General features: G+C 57.8%; 12 protein-coding genes and 1 non-coding gene across 13 annotated transcripts; 11 read left to right on the top strand and 2 right to left on the bottom strand.

Annotated features, from left to right (window-relative positions):
• Positions 1-126: 126 nt before the first annotated feature.
• SCHCODRAFT_02486730 (uncharacterized protein) lies at positions 127-613 on the top strand (the record flags this gene model as incomplete). The annotated part of the gene is made up of 2 exons (XM_003037387.1): positions 127-354; positions 410-613. The coding sequence occupies 2 exons, from the start codon at positions 127-129 to the stop codon at positions 611-613; spliced, it is 432 nt and encodes a 143-aa protein (XP_003037433.1).
• Positions 614-2,369: 1,756 nt separating this feature from the next.
• On the top strand, positions 2,370-3,868 carry SCHCODRAFT_02488156 (uncharacterized protein; the record flags this gene model as incomplete). The annotated part of the gene is made up of 5 exons (XM_003037388.2): positions 2,370-2,566; positions 2,621-2,696; positions 2,750-2,965; positions 3,015-3,273; positions 3,324-3,868. The coding sequence occupies 5 exons, from the start codon at positions 2,370-2,372 to the stop codon at positions 3,866-3,868; spliced, it is 1,293 nt and encodes a 430-aa protein (XP_003037434.1).
• A 368-nt stretch (positions 3,869-4,236) lies between these two features.
• On the top strand, positions 4,237-4,747 carry SCHCODRAFT_02610687 (uncharacterized protein). Its single transcript, XM_050344440.1, has 3 exons — positions 4,237-4,377; positions 4,432-4,543; positions 4,603-4,747. The coding sequence occupies exons 1-3, from the start codon at positions 4,293-4,295 to the stop codon at positions 4,718-4,720; spliced, it is 315 nt and encodes a 104-aa protein (XP_050202199.1). The 5' UTR covers positions 4,237-4,292; the 3' UTR covers positions 4,721-4,747.
• A 216-nt stretch (positions 4,748-4,963) lies between these two features.
• On the top strand, positions 4,964-5,913 carry SCHCODRAFT_02610683 (uncharacterized protein). Its single transcript, XM_050344439.1, has one exon. It carries the CDS (start codon positions 5,066-5,068, stop codon positions 5,567-5,569), a length of 504 nt encoding a protein of 167 aa, XP_050202198.1. The 5' UTR covers positions 4,964-5,065; the 3' UTR covers positions 5,570-5,913.
• A 176-nt stretch (positions 5,914-6,089) lies between these two features.
• SCHCODRAFT_02488497 (uncharacterized protein) lies at positions 6,090-10,560 on the top strand (the record flags this gene model as incomplete). The annotated part of the gene is made up of 5 exons (XM_050342897.1): positions 6,090-7,732; positions 7,788-8,054; positions 8,102-9,786; positions 9,835-10,147; positions 10,197-10,560. 5 exons carry the CDS (start codon positions 6,090-6,092, stop codon positions 10,558-10,560), a joined length of 4,272 nt encoding a protein of 1,423 aa, XP_050202197.1.
• A 653-nt stretch (positions 10,561-11,213) lies between these two features.
• Positions 11,214-11,311, bottom strand: SCHCODRAFT_t28. Its single transcript has one exon. It is a non-coding gene; the product is annotated as a tRNA-Gln (tRNA).
• A 238-nt stretch (positions 11,312-11,549) lies between these two features.
• On the top strand, positions 11,550-12,780 carry SCHCODRAFT_02610675 (ubiquinol-cytochrome c reductase iron-sulfur subunit). The gene is made up of 5 exons (XM_003037390.2): positions 11,550-11,847; positions 11,901-12,384; positions 12,435-12,469; positions 12,521-12,549; positions 12,597-12,780. The coding sequence occupies exons 1-5, from the start codon at positions 11,622-11,624 to the stop codon at positions 12,657-12,659; spliced, it is 837 nt and encodes a 278-aa protein (XP_003037436.2). The 5' UTR covers positions 11,550-11,621; the 3' UTR covers positions 12,660-12,780.
• A 556-nt stretch (positions 12,781-13,336) lies between these two features.
• On the top strand, positions 13,337-14,295 carry SCHCODRAFT_02610672 (uncharacterized protein). Its single transcript, XM_003037391.3, has 4 exons — positions 13,337-13,467; positions 13,518-13,565; positions 13,625-13,902; positions 13,964-14,295. The coding sequence occupies exons 1-4, from the start codon at positions 13,359-13,361 to the stop codon at positions 14,093-14,095; spliced, it is 567 nt and encodes a 188-aa protein (XP_003037437.1). The 5' UTR covers positions 13,337-13,358; the 3' UTR covers positions 14,096-14,295.
• SCHCODRAFT_02610670 (cysteine proteinase) lies at positions 14,169-15,307 on the bottom strand. The gene is made up of 2 exons (XM_003038719.2): positions 14,631-15,307; positions 14,169-14,578 (listed from the first exon to the last, which is right to left on the bottom strand). The coding sequence occupies exons 1-2, from the start codon at positions 14,980-14,982 to the stop codon at positions 14,199-14,201; spliced, it is 732 nt and encodes a 243-aa protein (XP_003038765.1). The 5' UTR covers positions 14,983-15,307; the 3' UTR covers positions 14,169-14,198.
• Positions 15,308-15,479: 172 nt separating this feature from the next.
• On the top strand, positions 15,480-18,347 carry SCHCODRAFT_02610669 (uncharacterized protein). Its single transcript, XM_003037392.3, has 5 exons — positions 15,480-15,699; positions 15,761-15,880; positions 15,936-16,983; positions 17,038-17,562; positions 17,612-18,347. The coding sequence occupies exons 1-5, from the start codon at positions 15,605-15,607 to the stop codon at positions 18,134-18,136; spliced, it is 2,313 nt and encodes a 770-aa protein (XP_003037438.1). The 5' UTR covers positions 15,480-15,604; the 3' UTR covers positions 18,137-18,347.
• Positions 18,348-18,465: 118 nt separating this feature from the next.
• On the top strand, positions 18,466-20,973 carry SCHCODRAFT_02684211 (uncharacterized protein). Its single transcript, XM_003037393.3, has 4 exons — positions 18,466-19,265; positions 19,316-19,780; positions 19,832-19,951; positions 20,008-20,973. Exons 1-4 carry the CDS (start codon positions 18,933-18,935, stop codon positions 20,800-20,802), a joined length of 1,713 nt encoding a protein of 570 aa, XP_003037439.1. The 5' UTR covers positions 18,466-18,932; the 3' UTR covers positions 20,803-20,973.
• On the top strand, positions 18,473-18,704 carry SCHCODRAFT_02610667 (uncharacterized protein). Its single transcript, XM_050344438.1, has one exon. It carries the CDS (start codon positions 18,537-18,539, stop codon positions 18,693-18,695), a length of 159 nt encoding a protein of 52 aa, XP_050202196.1. The 5' UTR covers positions 18,473-18,536; the 3' UTR covers positions 18,696-18,704.
• Positions 20,974-21,516: 543 nt separating the features above from the next.
• SCHCODRAFT_02610660 (mitochondrial carrier) lies at positions 21,517-23,163 on the top strand. Its single transcript, XM_003037394.2, has 3 exons — positions 21,517-21,910; positions 21,971-22,196; positions 22,247-23,163. The coding sequence occupies exons 1-3, from the start codon at positions 21,527-21,529 to the stop codon at positions 23,083-23,085; spliced, it is 1,449 nt and encodes a 482-aa protein (XP_003037440.1). The 5' UTR covers positions 21,517-21,526; the 3' UTR covers positions 23,086-23,163.
• Positions 23,164-23,214: the final 51 nt, after the last annotated feature.

Raw genomic sequence — 23,214 nt, 5'->3', positions numbered from 1 at the left:
AGAAGGCTTGACGAAGAGGACCTTGAGGGTACGTTTGTGTGGTGCTCATCGACAATTCTATTTGCTGACATTCAACAGGCTAAGATCATCGCGCCTGACGAAGTTCTCTTCGGCGTCATACGGACCATGGCCGACATGGATACGCCAGCTCTGTTCTGGGCTGAGTACACCCCACCAAAGCTCGTGCATTCGATGTTCTTGTCCGAGTGGACTGTCGCTACATCGGTCGAACCGGTGAAGAGGGTCTTCCCTCGTAGGTGGATTGACATCCGCGGCATGAAGATGATGGATCTGTGGGAGGCGGCGCTCCGTGCGGTGATGGGCGTTGTTCTGTTCAGGCCAGGCATCTCGCAGGTACGTGGTCCTTGTCATTTGTGGCGAAATCGCCTACTGACTGCGTCCCTCCCAGAGCGAACTCCGTTGGCACCTTCGCAACGCGTACGACAGAGCGGAAGTATCAGAGGTCTTGCGTCACCTTCAGGAGGAGAGACATCTGAAAGCAAGGATCGCGTCTCGGCCTGACGAGGCGATCACTTACGACACGCCAGTCGACGAGGACGAAGAGAAGGGGCTGTTCTGGTCTCTCGGAGAAAAGCACTGGTATCAGGTCTAATGTTGCTCGTTGTTTTGTTGTGTGTTATGTGTGCATGGCTGTCCTGTTCTGCGAAAGAAATCACTATCGTATATTTGTATTGCGCATTCACCCTTGTTGATGGCCGCGGAAACGACCGTCGCGTCGGCCTCACACTCGCAAATCTGCCTCGTCCCCTCATCCCTTTCCGCAAGGTCTTGTTCCCTGCCCCCCCCCCCCTCCCCGGGAACAAGGCAAATACACGAACTTCGTATGAGAATGAAGACCTTCGGAACGGCCTCGGTCAATCGATTGAATGTGATGTGATTCAGGCCCGGTGAACTGGTAGCGATGAGGACAACGGGCTGTCGCGATGGGAAGACGCAGGCGACAACGGGGATCAGCGCACCCGTTGCTCTCTTTCTTGGCTCTGCACTTTACGGTCGGGGACCGCATTTCGTTCATTTTTTGTTCTTTCGCTCACCTTCTTCGTTTCTTCCCCTCAATCTTTGCGGCGGGCCCGTTCAGCCTAGTGCCCAACCCTTCTTCACGACTGCCCTAGAGGCTTTTCGCTCTTTCGTGCCCTTATCGTAGGATTTTCTATCTTCTGACGACTTCCGACTTTCTTCTGTCTCAATATGCCTTTCCCCGCGCGCCTACACACACTCTGGGACAAGATGCCTGGTCTCCATGAGGATGGCAAGCTCAGGACTATTGTACGTGGTCATACTCTTCCCCCATCTCCCCATCTTCATGAGCGCTCCCGCAGTATGCACGCGTAGTGATCTCCCGCGTCACCATCTTCTACACCGTCTTCTCCCTCATCCACTTCATCATTCAAGTCGCGCTGCAGAGTCGCGCCTTCGTTATCAACGCGGAGGCGGCGGACTTCATGTGGTCGATCGTCACCGAGGGGAAAGCTTTCAACTCCAGCATGCCAGTCGTCTCGCTCGGTGATGACGGCCTGCGCGTATGCTCGGACGTCCCCATCGGCAACGTACCGACCGAGATCTGCGAGGTTGTCTGGGATGGCACACCGAAGAACAACAGCTATCAGTCGATGGTCAGCATGAGCACTGTGGCTGCCTCGGGTACCGCTTTGCCAGCCTCCGCCACGATTACCTCCGTCTCGCCAGAATCATCGACGACTATCATCATTCCTGCGACGAACACCGGTGCTGCGTCATCGGGAGTCACCACTACTGCCCCCGCAGCCTCGACTGCTCTGTCAAGCTCAAGCTCAGCAGCGCAGCCCTCAGCTACTGGCATCGACAACGGTGCTGGCAACGGAACCCTTGAGCCAGAGAGCGACGGCGAGGAGTCGGATGATGAGTCCGGTGTCGAGTCCGACGATGAGTCTGACACCGACTCCATCGCGTCTGACGACTCGGACGATGAGCAGGAGCTGTTCGAAGAAGAGGAAGAGGAGGAAGATGAGAAGGACGAGGCGAAGCTTCCGTCTGTTGCCGCCGTCAAGGCGAGCAACTCGAGCGTTTCCCCGATCAGCACGTTGGACGACATCCATGTGGGCAACCCAAGTACTTTGCTTCACACTCGAGGAGTCGAGCACAAAGTGTTCGCTACCTCGAATGACCAAGTGGACGTTACCATTACCGGCATGGGGTACGACAACGAGGTCTTCACCCTCGACAGGAGCTGCTTGTGGGCCTTGAACTGGCCTGTCGACAAGTGAGTCGAATCCCGTTATTACTCCTTCGCATCTCATCACCAACCTAGATTGCACGACACCAAGCGTGAGGATATCGTCTTCATCGCCTTCCAGTTCTGGCTTCTCGGCATGTCCTTCACGGCGCTCATGCAGGAGTCCATTCCGCATATCATCACTTCCCTGCTTACTCACGTTCTCGCGACGGGCTGGGCTGGCTTCCAAATCTACCACACGAACGACTTCAGGATGACCTTCAACCGGGTGATCACCAATGGCGCTTGCAACGGCGCACCGCTGCTGTTGCACTACTGGCAGGATCGCGCCAAGTGAGTGGACATTGAGTGTTGATAGAGTGAAGCAGGACTGATCAACCTCTTCAGGATGGAGTTCCCTAGCTTGGCGCTGAACGGCGTTGCCCTCATCATTTCGGGTATTCTGACCTGGAAGTTGATAAAGGTACGTTGACCCGCGCCCTTTGGCTGCAACCGTTATTGACCTTCTTCGCCCAGCTCTATGGCTGGCAGACATTCAAGCGCGTCGGCGCGTCGATGCAAATCAACCGCATTTACCGTTGCGTGCTAGTTCTGTGCATTACCATCCAGCTCGCCCTGTTCTTCATGGCGGCTGCTGTTGGTTTGTGGATCGACCAGCTCTTCAATGGCGTCGCTGGTCAAGTCGCCTGGCACAACACGGCATGGAAAGCTGCATTTATTGCTGTTCTCGTGGTGAGTATCAATAAAAATAATGACCATTACGATGGCTGAGTTGCACCAGCTTCTCTTGCCATGGTTGGCCACTGGCTGGGTTTCTGCTCGTCGTGAGCTGCGCTGGCCCATGGTCGCGTTCGTGGTCGTTGCCGCGCTGTACCTTACCGGGTTCGGCGTCATGTTCGTCTCGCGGTCCTTCCGTTGGACCTTCCAGGATTGGACGCTCTTTGCCGTCATTGCTGCCATCTCGGTCGCGTTGGCGCTGATGGCGTTCATCCTCGGGATAGTCTGTCGCTGCAACTTTGGCAAGGGGTTGCTTCGCTACCGTATGTCATCTGCCCTCGACTTCTCGATTCATGCTGACCTCCATTTTCAGTCCAAGCCGAGCAGCCGCTGCCTGGCGAGAGCTACGGCGAGCGCAACGACGTCGAGAAGGTCTCCTTCCCGTCCAACGCCCAGCCGGTCCCGACCTACTCCGCCACATTCGGCAAGAACGAGCAGGTGCCTGTGCCCACGCAGATGTTCCCCGCTGCAGGCAGGCGCATGGGCCCGCGCTTCTTCAGCCAGTCCGAGCCGTTCGACAGCGCATCCTCACAGTGGAACGGCAGCTCCGAGGGCACTGTCTACTCCGGCGCCGGAAGCATCTACAAAGGCCTCAGCCCGAACATGGGTGTCTACCCGGAGAGCGGCGGCATGTACCGGGGAAGCGTGAGCACGTACCAGAGCAGCGGCGGGCACGCGAGCCCACCGATGTACGGGAGCAGCGCAAGCTCAGCGTACGGTGCCAGCAGCAATGCGAGCACGTCGCCGATGTTTCCGCCATTGGCGCGTATCGATTCCCGGGGTTCGCACAGGAGTTACAAGAGCACGAGCAGCACGAAGAGCTCGAACTCGAGGAAGGAGAGATGGGTTATTGACTGATTGACTTACTAGTCTGATTTGAGGGAAGATTCACTTTACTTACTTTTTTGTATCGCTATATAAGGTCTCTGCGAGACAATACAAGCTTCTGGAAACTTGTTTACAGAGGGAGCGCGAGGGTATATTTTGTGAGCACGACCGGCTTGAGATACAGCGAAGGGACAATGCTTGATCAATGCTCGACGAAGGCAATACATTGCGGTCCATAATATCGCCGACTGGCCTACTTCCTTGTTCGTGCTGCGAGCGTGAGGGGTAACAAGCGGCCAGAAACTTTCGTTTGAAAAGTCGAACCGGTAGCCCGTGACTTTTGCGTGATCGGCGCCTCGGCACGAGCGTCCGACTCCGGGGCCTCCTCGATCTAGATCGCCACCGCCGCGGGTGGCGGAGTCTCCAGCGGCGCCAACTCTCCCTCCGTCCCGTCATGTCTTTCGGTCGCCCTCCTTCAGTGAACCTTGGATTCAAGCCCAATCCGCCTGACCGTGGCTCATTCCCGCTCGACCACTATGGTGCGTGAACAGTGTAACCTCCAGGACTCTAAGCTTACCCCACGGTCCGTCTAGGCGAGTGCAAGGACTACATGACGGCTTACATGGGCTGCCTGAAGACCAACAAGAATGACTCGACGCCGTGCAGGCCGTTGAGCAAGAACTACCTGGACTGCAGGATGCGCAAGTGCGTGTGCTTGTTCATCAAAGTGGCACGAGGCATGCTGACGGCGATTGTGATTGTAGGGGCCTTATGGAGAAGGATGAATGGCAGAATCTGGGGTTCAAGGCGGACCCCGGGAAGGAGCAGCCTGCTGCAAGTACCGAGTCAACAGAGAGCGGCCTTGCATCACCATCGAAATAAGAAGTTATTGCCTGACACCCCCACTCACTTGCTTGCGAACTTCAGCTCGTATCTTGCTGCGGACGCACCATCCCCCCCAGCGTCTCATGACCAGTGCAACGGCAATGCGGTCCTGCAGAACCTGTCAGCTGCTCCCTCCCTGCCCACGAAGTTCATCCAGCGACTTTGAGCAGCGGTGAGACGATGTCGGTGCACTCACATGGACAGGGCGAGAATGAAGATCACAACGAAGCTGAGCAGCACGAACGTGCGCTGTGCGTGCCTACGAGAATACCGGTGCTGTCCTTAAATGTCCAGGTGAGTCCCTTAATCTTTCTCGCAGACGTTCACTTCATAGGTATCTCGATGCTACTGGTATATCCAGATGATGAGATTGTGCACGCGAGTAGGCAATTACCCTTCTCGTCCCTCCAACGATATCCACTGCACTGCGACTATGAAGGCCGGTTGGTCAGTCCCTCTCGTCTTGGTGCATACGATATCCGTCTCATCAACTTTGGCAAGATGGCTATCCAAGCTCATCTTGCTTCCGTGGTTCATTTCTCGCTCACTATGCATCCATCTAGGTGCCGGGGAGGACCCTCATTCACGTCAACTCGTTGCCCTCCATTCCTGCGCGCTCGAGCGCTGGACTCTATTTCCCGACACGTCCAGGCATACAGATTACGCTTGCGTGGGCCAAGCGGCGCAGTTGGGCAAAGCTACCACTACGCCACCACCGAGTTCCTTCTTCGCGAAGGACGCAGGCTGATCTCCGTGAACACGAGGAGGAAGATCGACTCGCTAGCACGCTGGCTGCACTCTGCACCCACTTGTCCTTCAGTCCTTCAGGAATCCATCGAAACTTGATACCATATAGTTGCCCGAAGTCATATCCACTTCACCTTTTCCGCGCAGATGCGAGACCATCGTCAAGCTGGCGTCCGTTTCTGGCGTTCCTGAGCTCTGCTGCGCTGGAGATGACGATGACGGACAGACGTGCTATTTGTCGACGTATATGTTCATCTGACATTCCTGTGTAGACTCGGACTCGCACGTACGCCGCGTACGCCTTGATGGAGGAGGGTAGACTAGCATCTCATTCATCCGACTCGAGGAAAGTGCTTGTCTTCGTACGTTCCTGGTCTGCCATGAGTATGATCATGCGGTGCGGCCAGCAGAGCTAGTGTATATCAGTGAAGTTGTTACGCGATGCCGGTGTCCTTTACAGGTGAGAAATCTGCCTGCAAGGCGCTCGTAAGCGAGAGTGAGAGGGTGAGGAGAGTGGCGCGCTGGCCGGACCGGGGCTCCAGCAGTGCAAGATCGCCGGGGTGTGATTATAATAGATCACTCTTTCTCTTCTTACGCCGACGAACGGCAGGCGACCCTCATGCGCCGCCACCACCCAACTCTCTTCCCGCACGTCGAGGTCGATGGTGTCGAGGACGGCGTCGACGATGATGACTGGAACGGCGGCAGTCTCTCCCACCCCCGCCCATTCCCTGCGCCCAACCGCTCCCTCTCCAACACAGGCTCCCTCAATGGTCTCAACCGCAGCTTCCGCTCTCACCACAACTATCCTACGCCAATACAGCCCCCACCACTGAGCATACCCCGGACACCGTCATACGTTCCCAAATACTCAGACCTTTATGCGCAGTTCATGCAACGATACCGGTCCGCGGGGCCAGGCGAGCAGGACGATCCACGCAACGATCCGGACAGTCATTACTTCCACCGAGGCCTTGGTCAGCTAGTCGACGCGGGCGACAGTGACGACGAAGACCTCGCGCACGTCCCTTTGGGCCCCGGAGATGCCGCCTTCGATCGTGTGGCCGGCCTACTTGCTGACGCCGACGTCTCCGCCAGTCCAAGCACGCAGAAAGATGGCGAGCCACCTCGAGAGCACTGGATCGCATGGTTGAACTCGGTCTTGTCTGGAAACGTGCTCAAGTCGGAGAAGACGCGCATAGCGATGGCGCTCGAGAACTCGGTCGACGAGACGAATAACCCCCATGTCCACATCTGGCTCGCCATTCGCGCCAAATTCCATTCACGAGATATAGAGGACGAGAAGAAGATTCTGGAGGAGCGCCGCCTCCGCTACGTGGACCCCATCATACACGATATCAACACGTTCGTAGCGTCCCCGCCGCCAGAGGGCGGCGACGCTGCGTCATGCGCGCTTAACGACATTCACCGTCTCAATCACCGCCTCGACATCGCGGTCTCCCTCTACCCCAACATCAAGGCGATGCAGCTTGACCGCCCTGCCGCCGCCAGCCCCGAGTTCATAACACGCGTCGATGCGCTCAACACCTGGTCTACCCTCCTCACCTCCCTCCGCGACCACATCGCTCGATTACAGCGCTGGACGGGAAGCGAGAAGCTCGATGTCACACAGCCCTACACGTCCGCTGAAGTGCACATCGGGCCCTCCAATGGCTCTGAGGTGGAAGGCATCAGCTTCGTCGAGCGCGTGTTGAAAGAGGAGTCGATGCAGCGCACCTTCGAGAAGGGCTCGCTCGTCGTGACACACGCCCTCATTGGATCGGCCCGACACGCGCAGATAACCTACGCCGAGCTCTTCTCGACGATGAACCTACCCACCTTTGAGCAGGAGCTCATCCCCCTTCTCTCCTTCGCACCCCGGTTGACGCAGGCATGCTTACGCGTGCGCCTGGATTACGTCTCAAAACTGCAGAACCCGGACAACATGATCATCGACCAGATGATTGAGGATATGCGCGTCAGCATAGGCCTTTCATGCACGCTCAAGCGGCAGTACGAGGCGCTCAATGCACCAGAACCATCCGGTCACTGGAATTTGCCGCCATGTATCAGCCCCGACTACGACCAGACCATCTTAGAGGGCCTCATGACGTTCTTCCGCTTATTACACTGGAAGCTGAAGAGCGGAGCGAAGGGCATCTACTTCAAGGAGACGGACGTGTTGGAAGGGCAGTGGGCCACGTTCAACGACGTTGCATCGACTGCCGCTGGAGGCTCCTGTGTCGTGGCAGAGCAGCTTTGGTATGGCAGTAATCTTCTTCGTGCACAACCGCTCATGCCCATCTTCCAAGTGCAGTTCGCTAACGAATCGGTTGATGATTCGAGTTACCAACTACTTTGATACCCAGGTCCGCGTTCCGACTGGTGAGGATCCGAACGAACACCGACACGCCGCCGCACATCGAAGACGAGACTCGGAGGCGGGCGGTCCGAATGGCGCGAACGGCAGCGGCGCTGTCACGCCAGCGAATCGCAAGATGAGCGACCAGCAGATGGTAAACTGGTACAACAAGATGTTGGATAGTGTACGACTGCGGTATCGTAAGCTGCAGCGCTTCACGAGGTATTTGCTTCTAGTTCCGTCCTGGATGCAGTGCTAAGCATCTGCAGGGTCCTCACGCAGCGCTTCAGCAATTCATCAGAGTACTCGCTCGAAGGTGTACAGCTGGACGCCTTCATCTCCTGTCTTACCTCCACCGGTCACGTCCTCGTCTATACCTATTCCTTCGAGGAGGATGGTCGGTACATCATCGCCTCTAGCAGTCTAGCGAACCGCCCAGACGCCGTCCGCAAGATTCTGACAGAAGCTTGGACCGTACCTGAGCTACAGCCTGAGGAAGCCGCGCGCCCTCCATCAGGTACAGGCGAGGAGGAAGATCGGACTTCTTGGGTCCAGGACGAGCCTCAGTACCTTCTCATCCTATCGCCTCGCACTCCCTTTGTCTGGAATGGCTCGTACATGGCCCTGGCCATGCCGAAGATCGAGCTGGAGATAAAGGACGACCGCGTGCGGCTGGTCGCGGATGGGCCGCAGACTCGGCTAGCTATGGCGAAGACGGCTTTCCTCGAGACGTTCTTCCCCGTTGACGAGGATGGCAACGAGCTCGAGCGCGTTATGGACCCTCCGTCTGTTATCACGGAGCAACAGGCTCACCTACCCTCCGTCAACCGCGAGCTTCGCAAGATCTCGCGCGCGACGACGAAGTTCGCTGAGTCCATCGTCGATTCTGTACACCATCTGCGGACAGCGTTGCGCGGGACGGAGGGTTGCCAGGAGCTTCTTGAGAACTGGTATCTGTTCGCGTCCGAACACGGGCAGCATGCGCAGAAGTTCATGGACCGCTCGCAGCTGCTGCGCTTCCACCGCCTACTTATCAAGCTCGCGATCTCATGGCTATCCTTCATCTGCGACGACTGCGACCATAACGACCGCAAGACCTTCCGTTGGGCCGTCAATGCTCTGGAGTTCACGAACAGCAGAACGCGGCGATACATCCACCTCCTGCCGGAAGAGCAGTATCGCATGCTTCGACATAACGTGGCTATCTGCATGCGCTTCCTGCAGACGCACTTCGACCTATTGGGTGCGCGCTCGGCCATGGTCGCCGCCCGCGAGAAGCAGATGCAGAAGGAGAAGCTGCGGCAGCTCGCTGCCGACAGCGAGCTCGAGACCGACGAACTCGAGCGGCCCTTCTCGCCCGACCAGTCCGATATGCGCCTCGCGTACACCGACCAGAGCACGCGCATGTTCTGGGACCGCGTCTCGCGCGCGGTGCAGGAATTGGAGGCGGAGCGCAGCCAGATCGGCTCAGAGCAGCGCGTGCTGGGCCGCGTACTGGACACGGAGAAGCTTGAGGACCGGACGCTTGTCTTCCTCGCGTCGAGCAGCTCGAACTTCGCCATTCGCTGGCAGCAGGGCCGCTTCATCGGCTCGGGCGCCTTCGGAAGCGTGTACCTGGCTGTCAACTTGGACTCGGGCTCGCTGATGGCGGTGAAGGAGATCAAGTTCCAGGAGCTCACAGGTCTGCCGAATCTGTACCAGCAGGTGAAGGCGGAGCTGAGCGTCATGGAGCGGCTGCACCATCCGAATATTGTCGAGTACTATGGGATTGAAGTGCACCGCGACAAGGTGTACATCTTCGAGGAGTACTGCCAGGGAGGGAGCATGGCTGCGCTGTTGGAACACGGAAGGATCGAGGACGAACGGATCATCCAGGTGTATACTATGCAGATGTTGGAGGGTTTGGCGTACCTGCACTCGCAGAATATCGTGCATCGCGATGTCAAGCCTGACAGTGAGTGATGCATCCTTCATATACTCGCGCCGTCTGACGATTGCCCAGATATCTTGCTCGACCACCTGGGTGTCATCAAGTTCGTCGACTTCGGTGCCGCGAAGATCCTCGCAAAGAACTCGAAGACCGTCCAGCGGACTTGGAAGGGGACGAACGTCGAGCCGGCAACGCCTAGTATCAACACGGCCAGCAAGCCGCCTGGCATGAACAGCTTGACGGGCACGCCGATGTACATGTCGCCGGAGATCATCAAGAACGACCGGCGCGGGCGGCAGGGTGCGATGGATATCTGGTCCATGGGTTGCGTTGTACTCGAGTGCGCGACTGGCAAGAAGCCGTGGAGTAATTTGGATAACGAATGGTACGTATTCACATCTAAAAGGAGATTACCTTGGCTAATGCACCCGAAGGGCAATCATGTTCCATATTGGTGTCGCAACGCAACACCCTCCATTGCCCGAGCCTGGCCAACTCAGCCCTCTCGGTATCGACTTCTTAAAGCAATGTCTTATCATCGACCCTATGAAGCGGCCTTCCGCGCAGGAGCTGATGGATCACGCCTGGATGCTCGAGTTCCGCGCCGCTCTCGCTACGTACGAAGAAGAGGAGGGTCAGGCCGCGCCAGAAGAGATCCCGACCGACAAGGACTACGAGCACGCGTCCGTCGCGCGACAGGCGGCCATCATGCAGGAGAAGGAGATGGAGGAGATCATGCAATCGCCGACGCCTGTGTCGCCCGAGGACATGCAGACGCCGTCAGAGATGTACATGTAGGGCCCAGTGGTGCTTGCACTTGATGTGTTTCTGTTCTGTACTATACCTGCTTGCTTCGCTTTCGTTCCAGTATTGTTAGTTGTCCTCATACATGTCTGTACCATCTGAACCTGCATATCATTATCGTAAAGACGACTTGTGCATGTGTGAGGTTGAGGGCCGCTTCGGCAACAAAATCACGATCGTGATTGTCTTGTCATCGCCATTCCAATCTTAGTTTGTCCGACAAGATTTCCCTTCGCACCTTTGGCTTCGAGCCAAAGGTGAGTCGTCGAAGAACTGGTCAACGAGCGTCGGCGTAGAAGTGGTGGTGATTTAGGGTTGGAGCTTAGTTTCTACACTGTTTCGCCCGTCTACACCGCCTTAGCAAGAATGTGGGCCCCAGATTATGGATACAGGGACACGCTTATATTAGTATTGATCTAGCTTATTTACTTTGGCGCGTACCAAAGTCAACACCATGCTGTCGTGGGGGAGAGATATGGACGATGGCGTGGGAAGTCGTTCCATAAAAGGCAAGTTCTCGTGATGGCATCAAAACCGAATCTTCAACTTCAACTTGAGTACCAAGGAGTCGAAAGTTTGGCTTTCCGGCTCTGATATCTTGGAACAGACACTCTGAGCATATGCTAGGAAGAAAGCAACCCTCAAAAAGGTCTTGCCAGGGTTCGAACCTGGGTTTCGGGAAGCTTACGTAAGCATCAAGCTTACTAATCAAAATCCCGAGTGATAACCACTACACTACAAGACCTTGGGCAAGGAGAGCATAGCACTGTACATATTACAAGGCTAGCGGTACTCGTCGAGCGCAGGCTTGATGACTGCCCTCGTGTAGTCCATACCCAACCAGTACATATTTTTCCCCATACTATGCATTGGACACTAAGGTAGAATTACAGACTGACATATGTGAGGGCCTTCCCCATGCGGCAAGGGAGAGCGGGAGGCTGGAGCGAATCAAAACTGTCGGAATAGACCGGGACAAACAAGCGACAATTCGCGGCGGTCGGGTTTGCTGCCTGCTTGACGTCGACAACTTAGAATCCCCACTCTCATTCGCGATGGCCACCCTCCAGGCCGCCAAAAAGGCTCTCTCCGTCCCGCCCACGGTGCGCACCCTGCCTTCTGGCGTCCCTGCCGCGCCTTCCCTCCTCAACCTCCGCGCTCGCGCCCCCGCCGATGCCCATGGCCACGACGACGGACACGGCGCGGCTGGTCCTCGCACAGACGCCATCCCGAAGTGGGCGGGCGGCATGAACCTTGGCGCGTACAAGTCGTACGTGAGCGGTGCGTACTTCTCAAATTTGCAAGCTGCGACGGACCACCTAACGCGCTGCCAGTGCCCCCAACGGCCCGGTTCCAGCAGCGCTCGGTGCACACGAGCGCGCCCGTAGCGTCTGAGCCCAAGGTGCCCGACTTCTCGCACTACCGCGCAAAGGACAAGAACTCCAACCGCGCTCTTTCCTACTTCATGGTCGGCTCCATGGGCCTGCTCTCCGCGAGCGTCGCCAAGTCCTCCATCGCAGAGTTCCTGCGCACCATGTCTGCGTCCGCAGACGTTCTCGCGCTTGCGAAGGTTGAGGTCGAGATGGGCTCAATCCCGGAGGGCAAGAACGTGATCATCAAGTGGCGCGGCAAGCCCGTGTTCATCCGTCACCGCACTCAGAGCGAGATCGACGAGGCGCGCTCTGCCGACTGGAAGACGTTCCGTGACCCGGAGCCGGATGAGGCGCGCGTGAAGAAGCCGGAGTGGCTTGTCATGCTTGGCGTCTGCACGCATCTTGGTTGTGTCCCCATCGGTGAGGCGGGTGACTATGGCGGCTGGTGCGTATGCGAGCTTAGCCCCTTTACTCTGGTCTCACTCTGTCTCTCAGGTTCTGCCCGTGCCACGGTTCCCACTACGACATCTGTGCGTCTTCCTCGTAACTTGTACTTCCTGTGATAACTGACTCCCTCATAGCTGGTCGTGCCCGCAAGGGTCCTGCTCCCGTATGTTCTGACTTCCTCTTACCAAGCATCGTCTCACATTCCTGCAGACCAACCTCGAAATTCCCGAGTACGAGATCAACGAGGCGGAGGGCAAGATGGTCATCGGTTAGATACTCTAGACTTGCATCCTGCAGTAACTGGCCGCGGTATTGGATTGGGCTATCCAATGAATCTATTCACTCACGTCGGACAAAACTTATGAACATCGCCAAGCAACCTGAAGGCCTCCCGCTCCAATTACCTTGCCTAGCAAGGTCTCTCGCCACCCTTAATTGAAGCCCAACTTTTTGCAGGCACGATCAGAGAGTCAACAGTGCCCAACTAATGACTGAACGCTCCGGGCTTCGACCCCGGAGCTACTCAGAACCGGATCTCATGAAAGAGTGCGTCGCCGGTCGCAGAGCCCGACTACTGCTGCTCTTACCACCACTGTGCCGTGAACTTGAGCTTGAGACGAGCCGTGCGCACCTCGAGGCCTCGGAGACAAGCGCTTGAGCTTTTTTTCAACGGACCTGCACGAATCTTAGAAGCGTGCGCAAGCCGCGCGAGATGTGTACTGGCGACTTCCAAGGACTGACTGTCGACGAGCTCCTGCTGCTAGGCAAGGTCCACAGCCGGCGTAGCCGGGGCTTCCTCTAGTCTGTAGTCCTCGACGGTACTGAATGCGGTCGGATGCAAACGGCGTCGCTGGGCGCCTAGATTTTCGTCGCGTAAGGACGCGTTTGAAGCACGCGTGATGTAATGCAGCCTGCGTGTGAAGCACATTCAAGAATACGGATGTCGTGCCCTGAGTGTTGTTTCCGTCCGTCATGTCTGCGCTTCCTCTCCTCGATAAGCCGCTGTCGCTGGACGTCCTGCGCGGCCTTGGTACCACCAATGGCCTCTACACTGTGCTCTTCGGATGGCTCTTTGGGATGAGTCTGTCCTCACTACCCAATGCAACCCGACCGATACTCACGCATCCCCAGCGATCTGGCAGCCCTTCTTCGGCGCAACCATCGCGCATCGTGCTCTTAGTGCGTCCAACCCCTAAGCTCTCCTCAAACCTTCACTCACCCTACACCCCTCCGCCCAGACAAGCCGTCCTTCGCCACCCTCCAGCACAAAACCTGGCCTGTCTACTTCCAGCTCAGCACCGCCCTGAGCGCCTCCTGCATCTACCTCCTCTACCGTGCAGACCCCGGCGTGTTCAACTCACTCTTCGCCCTCCGCGCGGGCGGATTGCTCAGCGTGGGCTCGTTGCTTGCGGTGTTCGTGGGTCAGGCGACGAACTGGCTGGTGCTCGGGCCGATGACGAGCCGGTTGTTGTATGAGCGGGATACGCTGGAGAAGGGGGAGAAGAAGGGGTCGGAGGTGAGCTCGTTGTGGTCTGTGAGAAGTGGGGGAAGGTGCAGGTGCTGACGACGTTGTGCAGACTGATGAGGCTGTCAAGGCCTTGACGAAGAGGTTCCTTTGGATCCATGGGGTCAGCTCCATTGCCAACCTCTTTGCGTTCTTCGCTGTTGTGGCGCATGCGCTGTACATCGGGCAGGCTGGGCCATTCTAAAGGGTGGTCGGACGCAGACAAAGCAGGAAACGAAGACCTCCGTGTTCATGTACCGAATGACCAGACTACTCACTTCACATTGCTAGTGTACTTGTCATGTTTGTTACGATTGTTGCCGTTGAACGAGTGCAATGAGACCGAAAAATGGACTGATTCCATCGCGGGCGATGTAGCCTTTGATGAGATCGACGATGGCTGGACTTAGCATGTCTCCGTCGTCGTCGAGGGTGAGGCCAGTATCAAGAGGGCCTTTCTTATCACCGTCTAGCTCGTAGACGCGGTGCGTAGTGGGAGAGGGAGCGAAGGCAGTGTAGTGATAATCGACTTCGTCCGCCGCGTTAGCAGGGGCCGCGGTATCGCCCTGCACTGCGGCCTTCTCGTGGGCAGCGCGTAGCTCTGCGGATTCCTCGAGGGCACGGGGACGATCCCTAGCGTCCAGAGCCTCGCAGCGAGCGATGAGCTGGCCGAAGGCAGAGTTGGGGTCTGCACAGTGTATCGGCGCGAGATCAGTAAATCGGGTGTGGATGACGCGTACCAACAAGCCCACGCGCGGCGCCATTCGAGACGGCGTGCAGGATCGCGTACGTGCCACACGCGTTGTAGATCGTCTGCTTGTACCAAATAAGATCTTGGGCCTCGCCGGTCCCTGTGTACGGCTCTCTCCGAGACTCAATCTCGCGCTTCGCGGCTTCATAACGATTGTTGGTGGGGAAGATCAGGGCGAGCGCGAGGACGGGTCGCGGGACGAGGGCAAGGAGATCTGGCTCATCGAGGGAGAGGACGTCGTGCCATTCGAGATTGGTAGCGCCGAGCGTATGGGTTACGGTGTTGAAGACGTCTGGGTTGGACTCGAGGGGGATGTAGCTGATGCGCGCGGGGTCCGTCATGGCGGGAGCAAAGCGATTAAGCGCCCGTTTGATTGGCGTGGGAACTTGGGTGAGGCTCGCTTATCCGGATCGTCCAACTCAGCAGAACAGGCGCAACTTGTGAGGCTAACTTGGCTATAAATACGCTCGTTAGGCTGACTCGGGTGCAGCGAGAACGACGTCGAGTACACAATCTAGCTTTCCGGGGTGCCAGTGCGATGATTGCCGAGCGCGACGTTCGCACATGTACGGGTCTTCAGAACAAAGCAAGGTGCAGCCCGCAGTGGCAAGGCTGGAGCGACATACATAGCCCAGCATGCATCATGACAGACATGCACGTCAGAAGGCGAACACAAACAACAGGCACCGTGCCCGCCTCGTGGCCAGTGCGTAGCCTCGAGGCCGACATCGCATGCCCCATTTGTCGAGCAATCAATGAATGGTTGGCCACAGCGCGTGCTATACATAATAGCGCGGCGCGCGTGTCCCGATTCTTGTTTCTTCCCCCCACCATCGCGTCCGCGTATCATATCGCGCGCAGGGATCCCTGCCCTGCCACTCTGGTTGATCTCCCGATTGCCTTCGCACTGAAGCGCATCCTCTCAGTCTCTACCCGGGCACGTGTATCCCTAACGCAGTAGCCATGCTAGCCGCCTGCACGCCCCAGCGCCTATCCCTGGCGACCCCGCCACCCGCACCGAAGAAGGGCGCATCGCTGGCGTATATCGGTAATCAGGCGTATGTACCCCCACCTGCACGCTTCCATGTGTTCGCGCTGACGGTCCTCTGCAATGTACAGCGACGAGTGCGAATTCCAGCAGGTCGAATCGCTCTACCAGAAGATGAGCAGAACGCACATATCCTCGGCGCTACCTGTTACACCCCCCTCCAAGTCCTCATCATCGTCTGCCGCCACTGGGTAAGTGCCAGTTGGGGGTTAGTGGTGGTACAGTCTGCTGACCACCTGCTCCCAGCCGTGGCAACCAGGCGAAGCTCAACTCCTCCCCCCTCGCCGGCGGGCTCCAGTCGTCGCCCATCGCTAAGCAATACCAGCCCCAACCCTCCACTCCTGCTAACAGGATCACGGGCAAGCGCGAGCATAGCAAGCCGCTCATCATGAAGGACCCGGAGCAGAAACTTGTCCTTGTTGGTGAGAGTGATGACAGCGACACCGACGATGACTACGATCCCGCAAAAGAAGGGGAGGAGAAGGACGATGAAGAAACCTCGGATGAGAGCACTGAGGAAGATGTGGCTACCGAGCCCGAGGACAACGGTGGCGCGAACGAGCCGTCGGGCTCTGGGACCCAGAGTAACGCCATGGATGCGCCCCCGATGGCATCGACTTCGACGTCCGCGAGCACCTCACGATCTTCTGGCCTTCCCGGGCGATTCCCCATCGGCTATGGTCGCACACAGAGCCCGCCACTAACGGGCAAGCGAAGCTCGCAGGACGGTCCTCTCGAGGAGACTTCTGAGAGCAAGCGCATCAAGAGTAACGACATGGACATGTCTGGTCCCGAGCCCGTCTCGCGCCAATCATCCATGTCCGCTCCCGCGCCTTCTACCTCAAGCTTCACTAGGCATGCGACCACGTCCACTCTCTTCCAGAACAGCAGTGGCTTCGGAACCACCACTCCATCGTCGCAGAGCTCCTCTACGCCCTCTCCCTTCACCCGCACCTCGTCTGCGCCCAATCCATTTGGCAGCACCAACAGCGGCTTCGGTGCATTCTCGGGAGCGCAGCCTCATGCGGCTCCCACTCCCACCCCCTCGAGTCAGTGGTTCGGCGCGAACAACCAGGCGACGCAAGCGACTCCTTCGCCATCGGCACCGACGACACAGTCGGCCGCCCAATCCCCTGCCCCAAACGCGTTCACGAGTGCGTTCGCCAGCTCCGCTGATGCCTTTGGCATGCGTCGTAGCGCCCCGTCTCAGCCCGCTAGCACCGGGCAGAGCGGGAACAGCACCATGAACCCCGTGAACAACATCAACACGAGCCTCACCGTGTCCAGCCTGCAGGTATGTGTTCCTTGTAGATTATCGTGTGCATGCGCTGATCATCGTCGCACCTAGCCCACGTCGTCTGCAACACAGACATCGCACGCGGGACCGAGCCTGCAGCGTATCTCGACGAACTTCAGCATGATGTCGGCGTCGCCGGTATCAGCGCCGCCCCAACAACCCCCGCGCGACTTTATGCAAGAGTCCTTGATGTGTCACGCCAACGCCTACAGTGCGCTCAAGGCCTTCGACGACGCCGTCGCTGCCGCGCATGCACCTGTCCTGTCCGCATCCCAGCCCGCGGCATCAATGTCGCGCTCGACGGCCGTCGTACGACCTCTCGGCCACTCGGTCTCGCTTCCTCCCACCCAGCCGCAGTCATGTCTCGTGCAGAAGCTCGTTCAGCGTCATTCGACGCGAACGGTCCCGACCTTGGCGCAGCGGTCGTCGAGCTCTCTACTGTCGAGCAGCCGTGGTGGTGCTGTATCCAGTTCGCTCGGCTCGCCGAGGAGCCAGCGTTCGGAAGGACCATCCAGTCCGTTGAAGACTGAGGGCTCGAATGCCTGGATGTGGAGCGAGACGTCGCGGAAGATCTTTGTACGTATATTCTCGTCTGCAGCGTACCCACTCATCTCAAATTCAACAGGAGGAAGAAAGACGACTCACGATCGAAGACGACAAGAGGAGGGCACGCAAGGAGGCGGAGCGTGCGCGCCGTAAGGAGGAAGAGCGCGAGCTCAGGCGAATCGAGCGAGCCGCAGAGAAGGAGGCCCTTCGCAAGCAACGCAAGCGGGAGCTTAAGGCGCGCGAGGCCGAGGAAGCAGAAGAACGCAGGATGGCTGCCTTCCCCGTCCCGGCGTTCATGTACTTCGAGGAGCAGCGGCGAAGGGAGAAGAAGCGCGTGGAGAAGGAGGCGCGGCGAGCGGCGAAGAAGGCGGCTGCCGCGGCCGAGGAGATGGGCGAAACATCTCTACCTGGAACATGGTGCGAGGACGAAGACGACGAGGAGAGCTCTGCTGCGAGCAGCACGACATCGGACGAAAGCGTGGGCAGTGTGAGCTTGAGCTCGGAGGGCGGCTCAGACGGTCCTAGCGACTGCGAGCTCGCTTCCGGGTGGGGCTCCCGTCTGCGCTCTGCCTTGTCCTGGGCTCTTCCTCTTGCGACATCATAAGGATTTTACTATCATCAGGAATGAAGGGGTTTTGGATATATACAGGGAATATCATCACCACACATCCTCTCGTGCCACAATCACCTACTGTGTAGGTACTTGCTGTCGTTGCAGCGCTACCATGATCACGTTTTGTGTACTACTGTGCAGTACATACTCACTTATATCTCCCTCTCTCATCTGACTATCAAAACTCGTAAAGACCACGGCCCTACACCGCTATAGCCCTCTTAATCGTCGCGTCAAACGTTGTGGGCGCCGATTCGGTAATCCCCGAGCGCACGTGGACCAGATTCGGGATCTGCGCTTGATCATGCTGCTCGCGCTCACCAGTGTCCTGCATCTTTCTCCCTTCCTCATCGATGCACTACCTCCTGTATAGCAGCGACTCAAGCGCTCAATGCCCTCCAACAGGAAATGCTGTCTTCCAACACGACATAGACGCGGTGGTCTATCTGTCCGGGTCATAAACACTACCTACCTCATGGCGAGCATCAATGTCATAGCCTCATCAGGCCTTTCAAGCAGACGAATCGACCCCCGTTCTCCTACTTATTGAATAGAAGGGTACTCTTATTATCAGCGCTGGTCCTGCCTGCGGCTGCCGAAGCACCATATTGGGCCGTGATCGTGCGCTGACCTGCCGACCAATGTGCAATTGTTCCCCAAATGCGGGCAGTATATGAGGGCCGTGCTTTGAGCAGTATGTCCTTTCTTTCACCCAATACATCCCAGCACAATCTCGAGCACAAGCGCCTTTCAACCAAAGACAATCCACCACCCTCATCACCCAACCATGTCGATCCATGCCTCCCCTGCGTTCGCCCTCGCCAACAAGACCTTCACGTCCTCCCTGGACGCCTTTGGGCTGCGGCGTCCGGCGAGCGGACCTGTCGATCACGATGCTAGGCATGCCGCCGCGGATGCCTTCCTTGATAGCATAGACACTAGCGATCGCATTCCCAAAGAGAGCTCCGGCTCGCGCAGACACATCTTCGACGTCGACTTCCCCACCACCGCGCCACTCGAACCTGCCACGGGCCCCAACTCCGTGTCCCTTGGTACTCGGAGACGGGGCCCTCGTACGCGAGCCAATGCCACCAGTCAGCCTCCTCCCGAAGTGATTGCCGTGAGTGTACTCACGTTGTGGCGGGAGTGGCGTAGCTGACGGCCTTGTAGATACGCGATGACCCTCTGGCCTCTTCCATGAATGAGGATACTGCCCCAGCTGCCCTACCCTTCTCCCTCACGCAGCCTGTGAACGCTCCTCAATTGGCCTTTAGCGCCTCAGCACCACCGTCCTCCGTCCCTATCAGTGCATTCATGGTCAATCCCGACGTACCGCGCCCACCCGTAGTCAGTGCCTTCCCGCCAGCTCAAACCAGCGCGGTCTCGGGTACCAGTACAAGTGCATCCTCTCCTGCGTCTGCAAGCACAAGTGCCTTCCATCCCACGACCTCGAACGTCGCCTCAGCTTTCTCTGCTTTCAACTCCAACGCAAACTCTCCAGCTACCACGTCTAGCTCCGCCCCTTCGACGTCTACTAGTGCCTTCGCTTCGTCGTCGACTAGCACCTTCGCAACGAACTCGAATTCGACCATCAAGTCAGCCTTCGCCACTGATGCCTCCGCATTTGGCATGAAGGTTTGACTATTGACATCTTACGCCGTTGAACATCAGCTCATAGAGTTCCAGAGCAACACGACAAGTGCGTTCGGAATCCGCAAGAGCGCTTTCGCGACGAATGGCACCACGCTCGCCAGCAACACCACTACCACCGCCTTCCCTTCTTCGGCCAGCGCGTTCGGGTTGTCGGTATGTGTGCATTCTTTTATGCACTGCATGCTACAGTACTCATGAGCCTTGCTCAGAGCACCCGGGCTGTGGCTGACTTCAAGGCCTTCGCTAAACACAGCGATATCGACGACGACGCGATGGACACAACACCTGACTCGCACATCTACTACAAGCCCCCTGCCTTCAGCTTTGTGGTGAATCAGTTCGCGCGAAGATTCCAGCCCTTCGTACCCCCGCCTCTACATCCACCACCACCACCCCCGCGGCCGACGCAGGCGCCCACGTTAGGTTTCATCCAGCGACTAGAGGCTTCACTGGCTGCTCAGTACGCGACTTCCAGCGGCGGTGAAACCTCTACAGCCCACTGTCCCCAACGCCTCTCAGCCCACGAATCCATCCCACCTCCGCAAGCGCCTATCATGGACGAGATCATCAAGCGCAACTACACTACAGCAGACACGCCTGTCTCGCAAAGTCTCCCGCCGCGCAAGGACAATCCTCTCCTTGCTCCGCCCGCCGAAAACAGGAGGCTCAGGTTCCAAGAACGACGTGAAGCGGCGAGACGCGGGTACTGCCAGGCCGAGCGTCGCGAGTACCAACGACAAGCAGAGCTGCTTGAGCGTCAGCAACGCCGTAGCCGGCGATGTGGCACGTGGGATGACCTCCCGCATGCGGAGATCCCGCCGTGCATGCTCCCCGAGAGGACGAGGAAGATGCTCGCGACCATGGCGGCTGAGACAAGGAAGGTAGCCTTGGAGAAGAAGACGTCGAGTGAACGGCTCTCCAGACGCTGTCATCTTACAGAAGTCGGTCCCCGTCTGCTATCTGCTGCTTGTTCAGCACCCAGGATAGTTAGAGGATTTTTGTAGGTGTGAGTTTGAGCAGCAGGGCTGTACAGTAGTCTTGGTTTGTTTCGATTTGGATTGCAGGTTCTTCGCTCTTCCCTGTTGCTTGGTGTATTAGGGTGTTTCACGTTCAGGTCGCCCGCCTTTTTTCGAGTCCTTTTCTGAGCTCTTTTTCGAACGCGTTTTCGGCATGTCACAAGGCGTCACATGGCTGACAAAGACGGGGATGCGGAAAAAGACTCGAAAAAGGACCAAAAAAGGCGCAGAAAAGGCTCGCAAGCGCTTTCTGCGCCCTTTTCGGTCGTTTTTTAGGCCGTTTTCGCCATCCTTTGCTTATAGCCTATTAGTAAGCTGTCACGCTGACGAAGAATGCCCTAGAAGAAGGACTGCCAAAAAGGCTCGAAAAAGGCTCGAAAAACGACCCGAAGCTGAACGTGAAACACCCTAATAATTCTCGCATCCCCGGTAACACCGTGTAAGTGCATGTAAGCCCTCGTACTGGTGTGTGAATCATCTACTTGGGACGCAATCGCAAAAAAGAACTCCACATTACAAGGTCAAGCCAGGAATCGAAGGGAACGCGTCAGAATCCCGAGTGATAACCACTACACTACGACATAGACCATGAAAGGGCAGAGTGCGCCGTTGGTGCGCCGTGCCTGGACGGGGTTTGCCGGTCGCCACGCGCCCGGGAGTGCCGGGAAGGCCCCGGGCGCCAGCCGCAGTGACGCGCGTGTTGTCGCGAACGATGAGCGCGCCAACGTCGCTGCGAGACTTATATATCGACGGCGGCGCAGCATGGGCATTCCAGCCGCAGAACGGCACGAATGCGCCTGCGCCGCCTGTCTCCTCTGTCCCTCCGCCGCCGCCTGCGCCCTGGACGCACCGGGCGGCGCACAACTCGATCTTCGACCTTTCGCCATCGCTGGACCTGTCTGAGCCGACGGGGATCAATGCGACGGATTTGTTCAAGGCGCTGGTGGCGTCAGCGGTACTGCAGTATACGAGTACGGCGATTGCAATGCCTTGGGAGGTGGGCAAGCTGCTGCTGCAGGTGCAATGGGTGCCAAGGGATGCTGGAGAGCTAGAGCATGTGCCTCCATTGGAAGAGGAAGAGGAAGAGTCATCAGAGGTGTGTGTATAGTCAGTACATCTGTGGAACATATATGCTAACAGAACTTTTGGCTTGTAGCTCAGCGATGAGAATGACGAGGAATCCTACTTTGCCGATCCGAACTCAGCACACCCCGGGCGACATCATGCACCTGTGCACGACGAGGGCTCTCCTCCGCGACACGGTGTCCTACAGGATGGACGGCCGGAGTATATTATCCCAGTCGGAAGTGCGGACGGTGTCTGGGGTATGATTAAGCGCGTTGGGCGCTTCCGTCTTGAAGGATGGCTGTCCTTATGGAAGGGTAAGCGAGTCGTGTGGCGGTGAATGCTGCTGCTGAATTATCCATGCCAGGGTTGTTGACTTCATGTGCGAGCGAGGTTGTCTCGTCCACCCTGCAGCCTGTCATACACAGCATGCTGCAGGCCTTGTTTGCCCCGTCCCTCTCTCCATTCCAGCAACAGCCACTCATACTTCCCATCACATCGCACCTCTTGACGGGCTTCCTCCTCTCGCCCCTCGACCTCGTGCGCACGCGCCTGATTGTCCAGTCGGCGTCCCCCCACTATCGGTCCTACACCGGACCCATCGACGCTCTTTCGCAAATCCTCCGCGAAGAGGGCGGATGGCATAGTATATACTTCCACCCCCAACTTCTCATCCCCACTCTCATTGACTGCACCCTTCGCCCGCTCGTCAGCTTGGCGATGCCGGGTCTCCTTGTGCGTTACGTTGGCGCACGCATCTCGCAAGATTCGCACCCCGTCGCCTGGGGAGCGGCCGAGCTCGCAGGTTCTTGCCTCGGGCTGCTGGTCACCCTGCCGTTCGAAACTATCCGCCGTCGCTTGCAGGTGCAAGTTCGGGGTACGGCGCGCCCAATACGCGGGTGCGTCGAGCTGCGCCCGCAGCCGTACGCTGGAGTCGTCGACACGTTCTGGCACATCCTCACGGAGGAGCGCTCCGACCTACCACTGCCCGTTTCGCGGCAGAACAGAAGAAGATCGTCATTGAAGGGGAAGGAGCGCGAGGTTGTGGAGGAGGATTCGGAGGAGAAGGACCACTGGACGAAGCACACGGGCCTGGGTCAGCTGTACCGGGGCCTGGGCATGCGGTTGGGGGCGAGCGCTATTGTGTTTGTTCTCGCGCTTCTGAGCGGGGACGACGGCGGGGATAGTGGCTGGGCAGAGCTCTAAGGACGTGGAATTTACATATCGTTGATGATTCTAACGCGCATAATGTTGAGGTCGAGGCCGATGGCATGCAGACTGACGTCGTGAGCGAGGGTGCGGACAGGACAAGCATCTGCTGGTCGTCATTCGCAG

This window comes from Schizophyllum commune, assembly GCF_000143185.2.
Source record: "Schizophyllum commune H4-8 unplaced genomic scaffold SCHCOscaffold_2, whole genome shotgun sequence".
NCBI classification, from domain to species: domain Eukaryota; kingdom Fungi; phylum Basidiomycota; class Agaricomycetes; order Agaricales; family Schizophyllaceae; genus Schizophyllum; species Schizophyllum commune.
The sequence above is the reverse complement of the archived record's forward strand: the minus strand, read 5'-3'. Positions and strand labels throughout refer to the sequence as shown.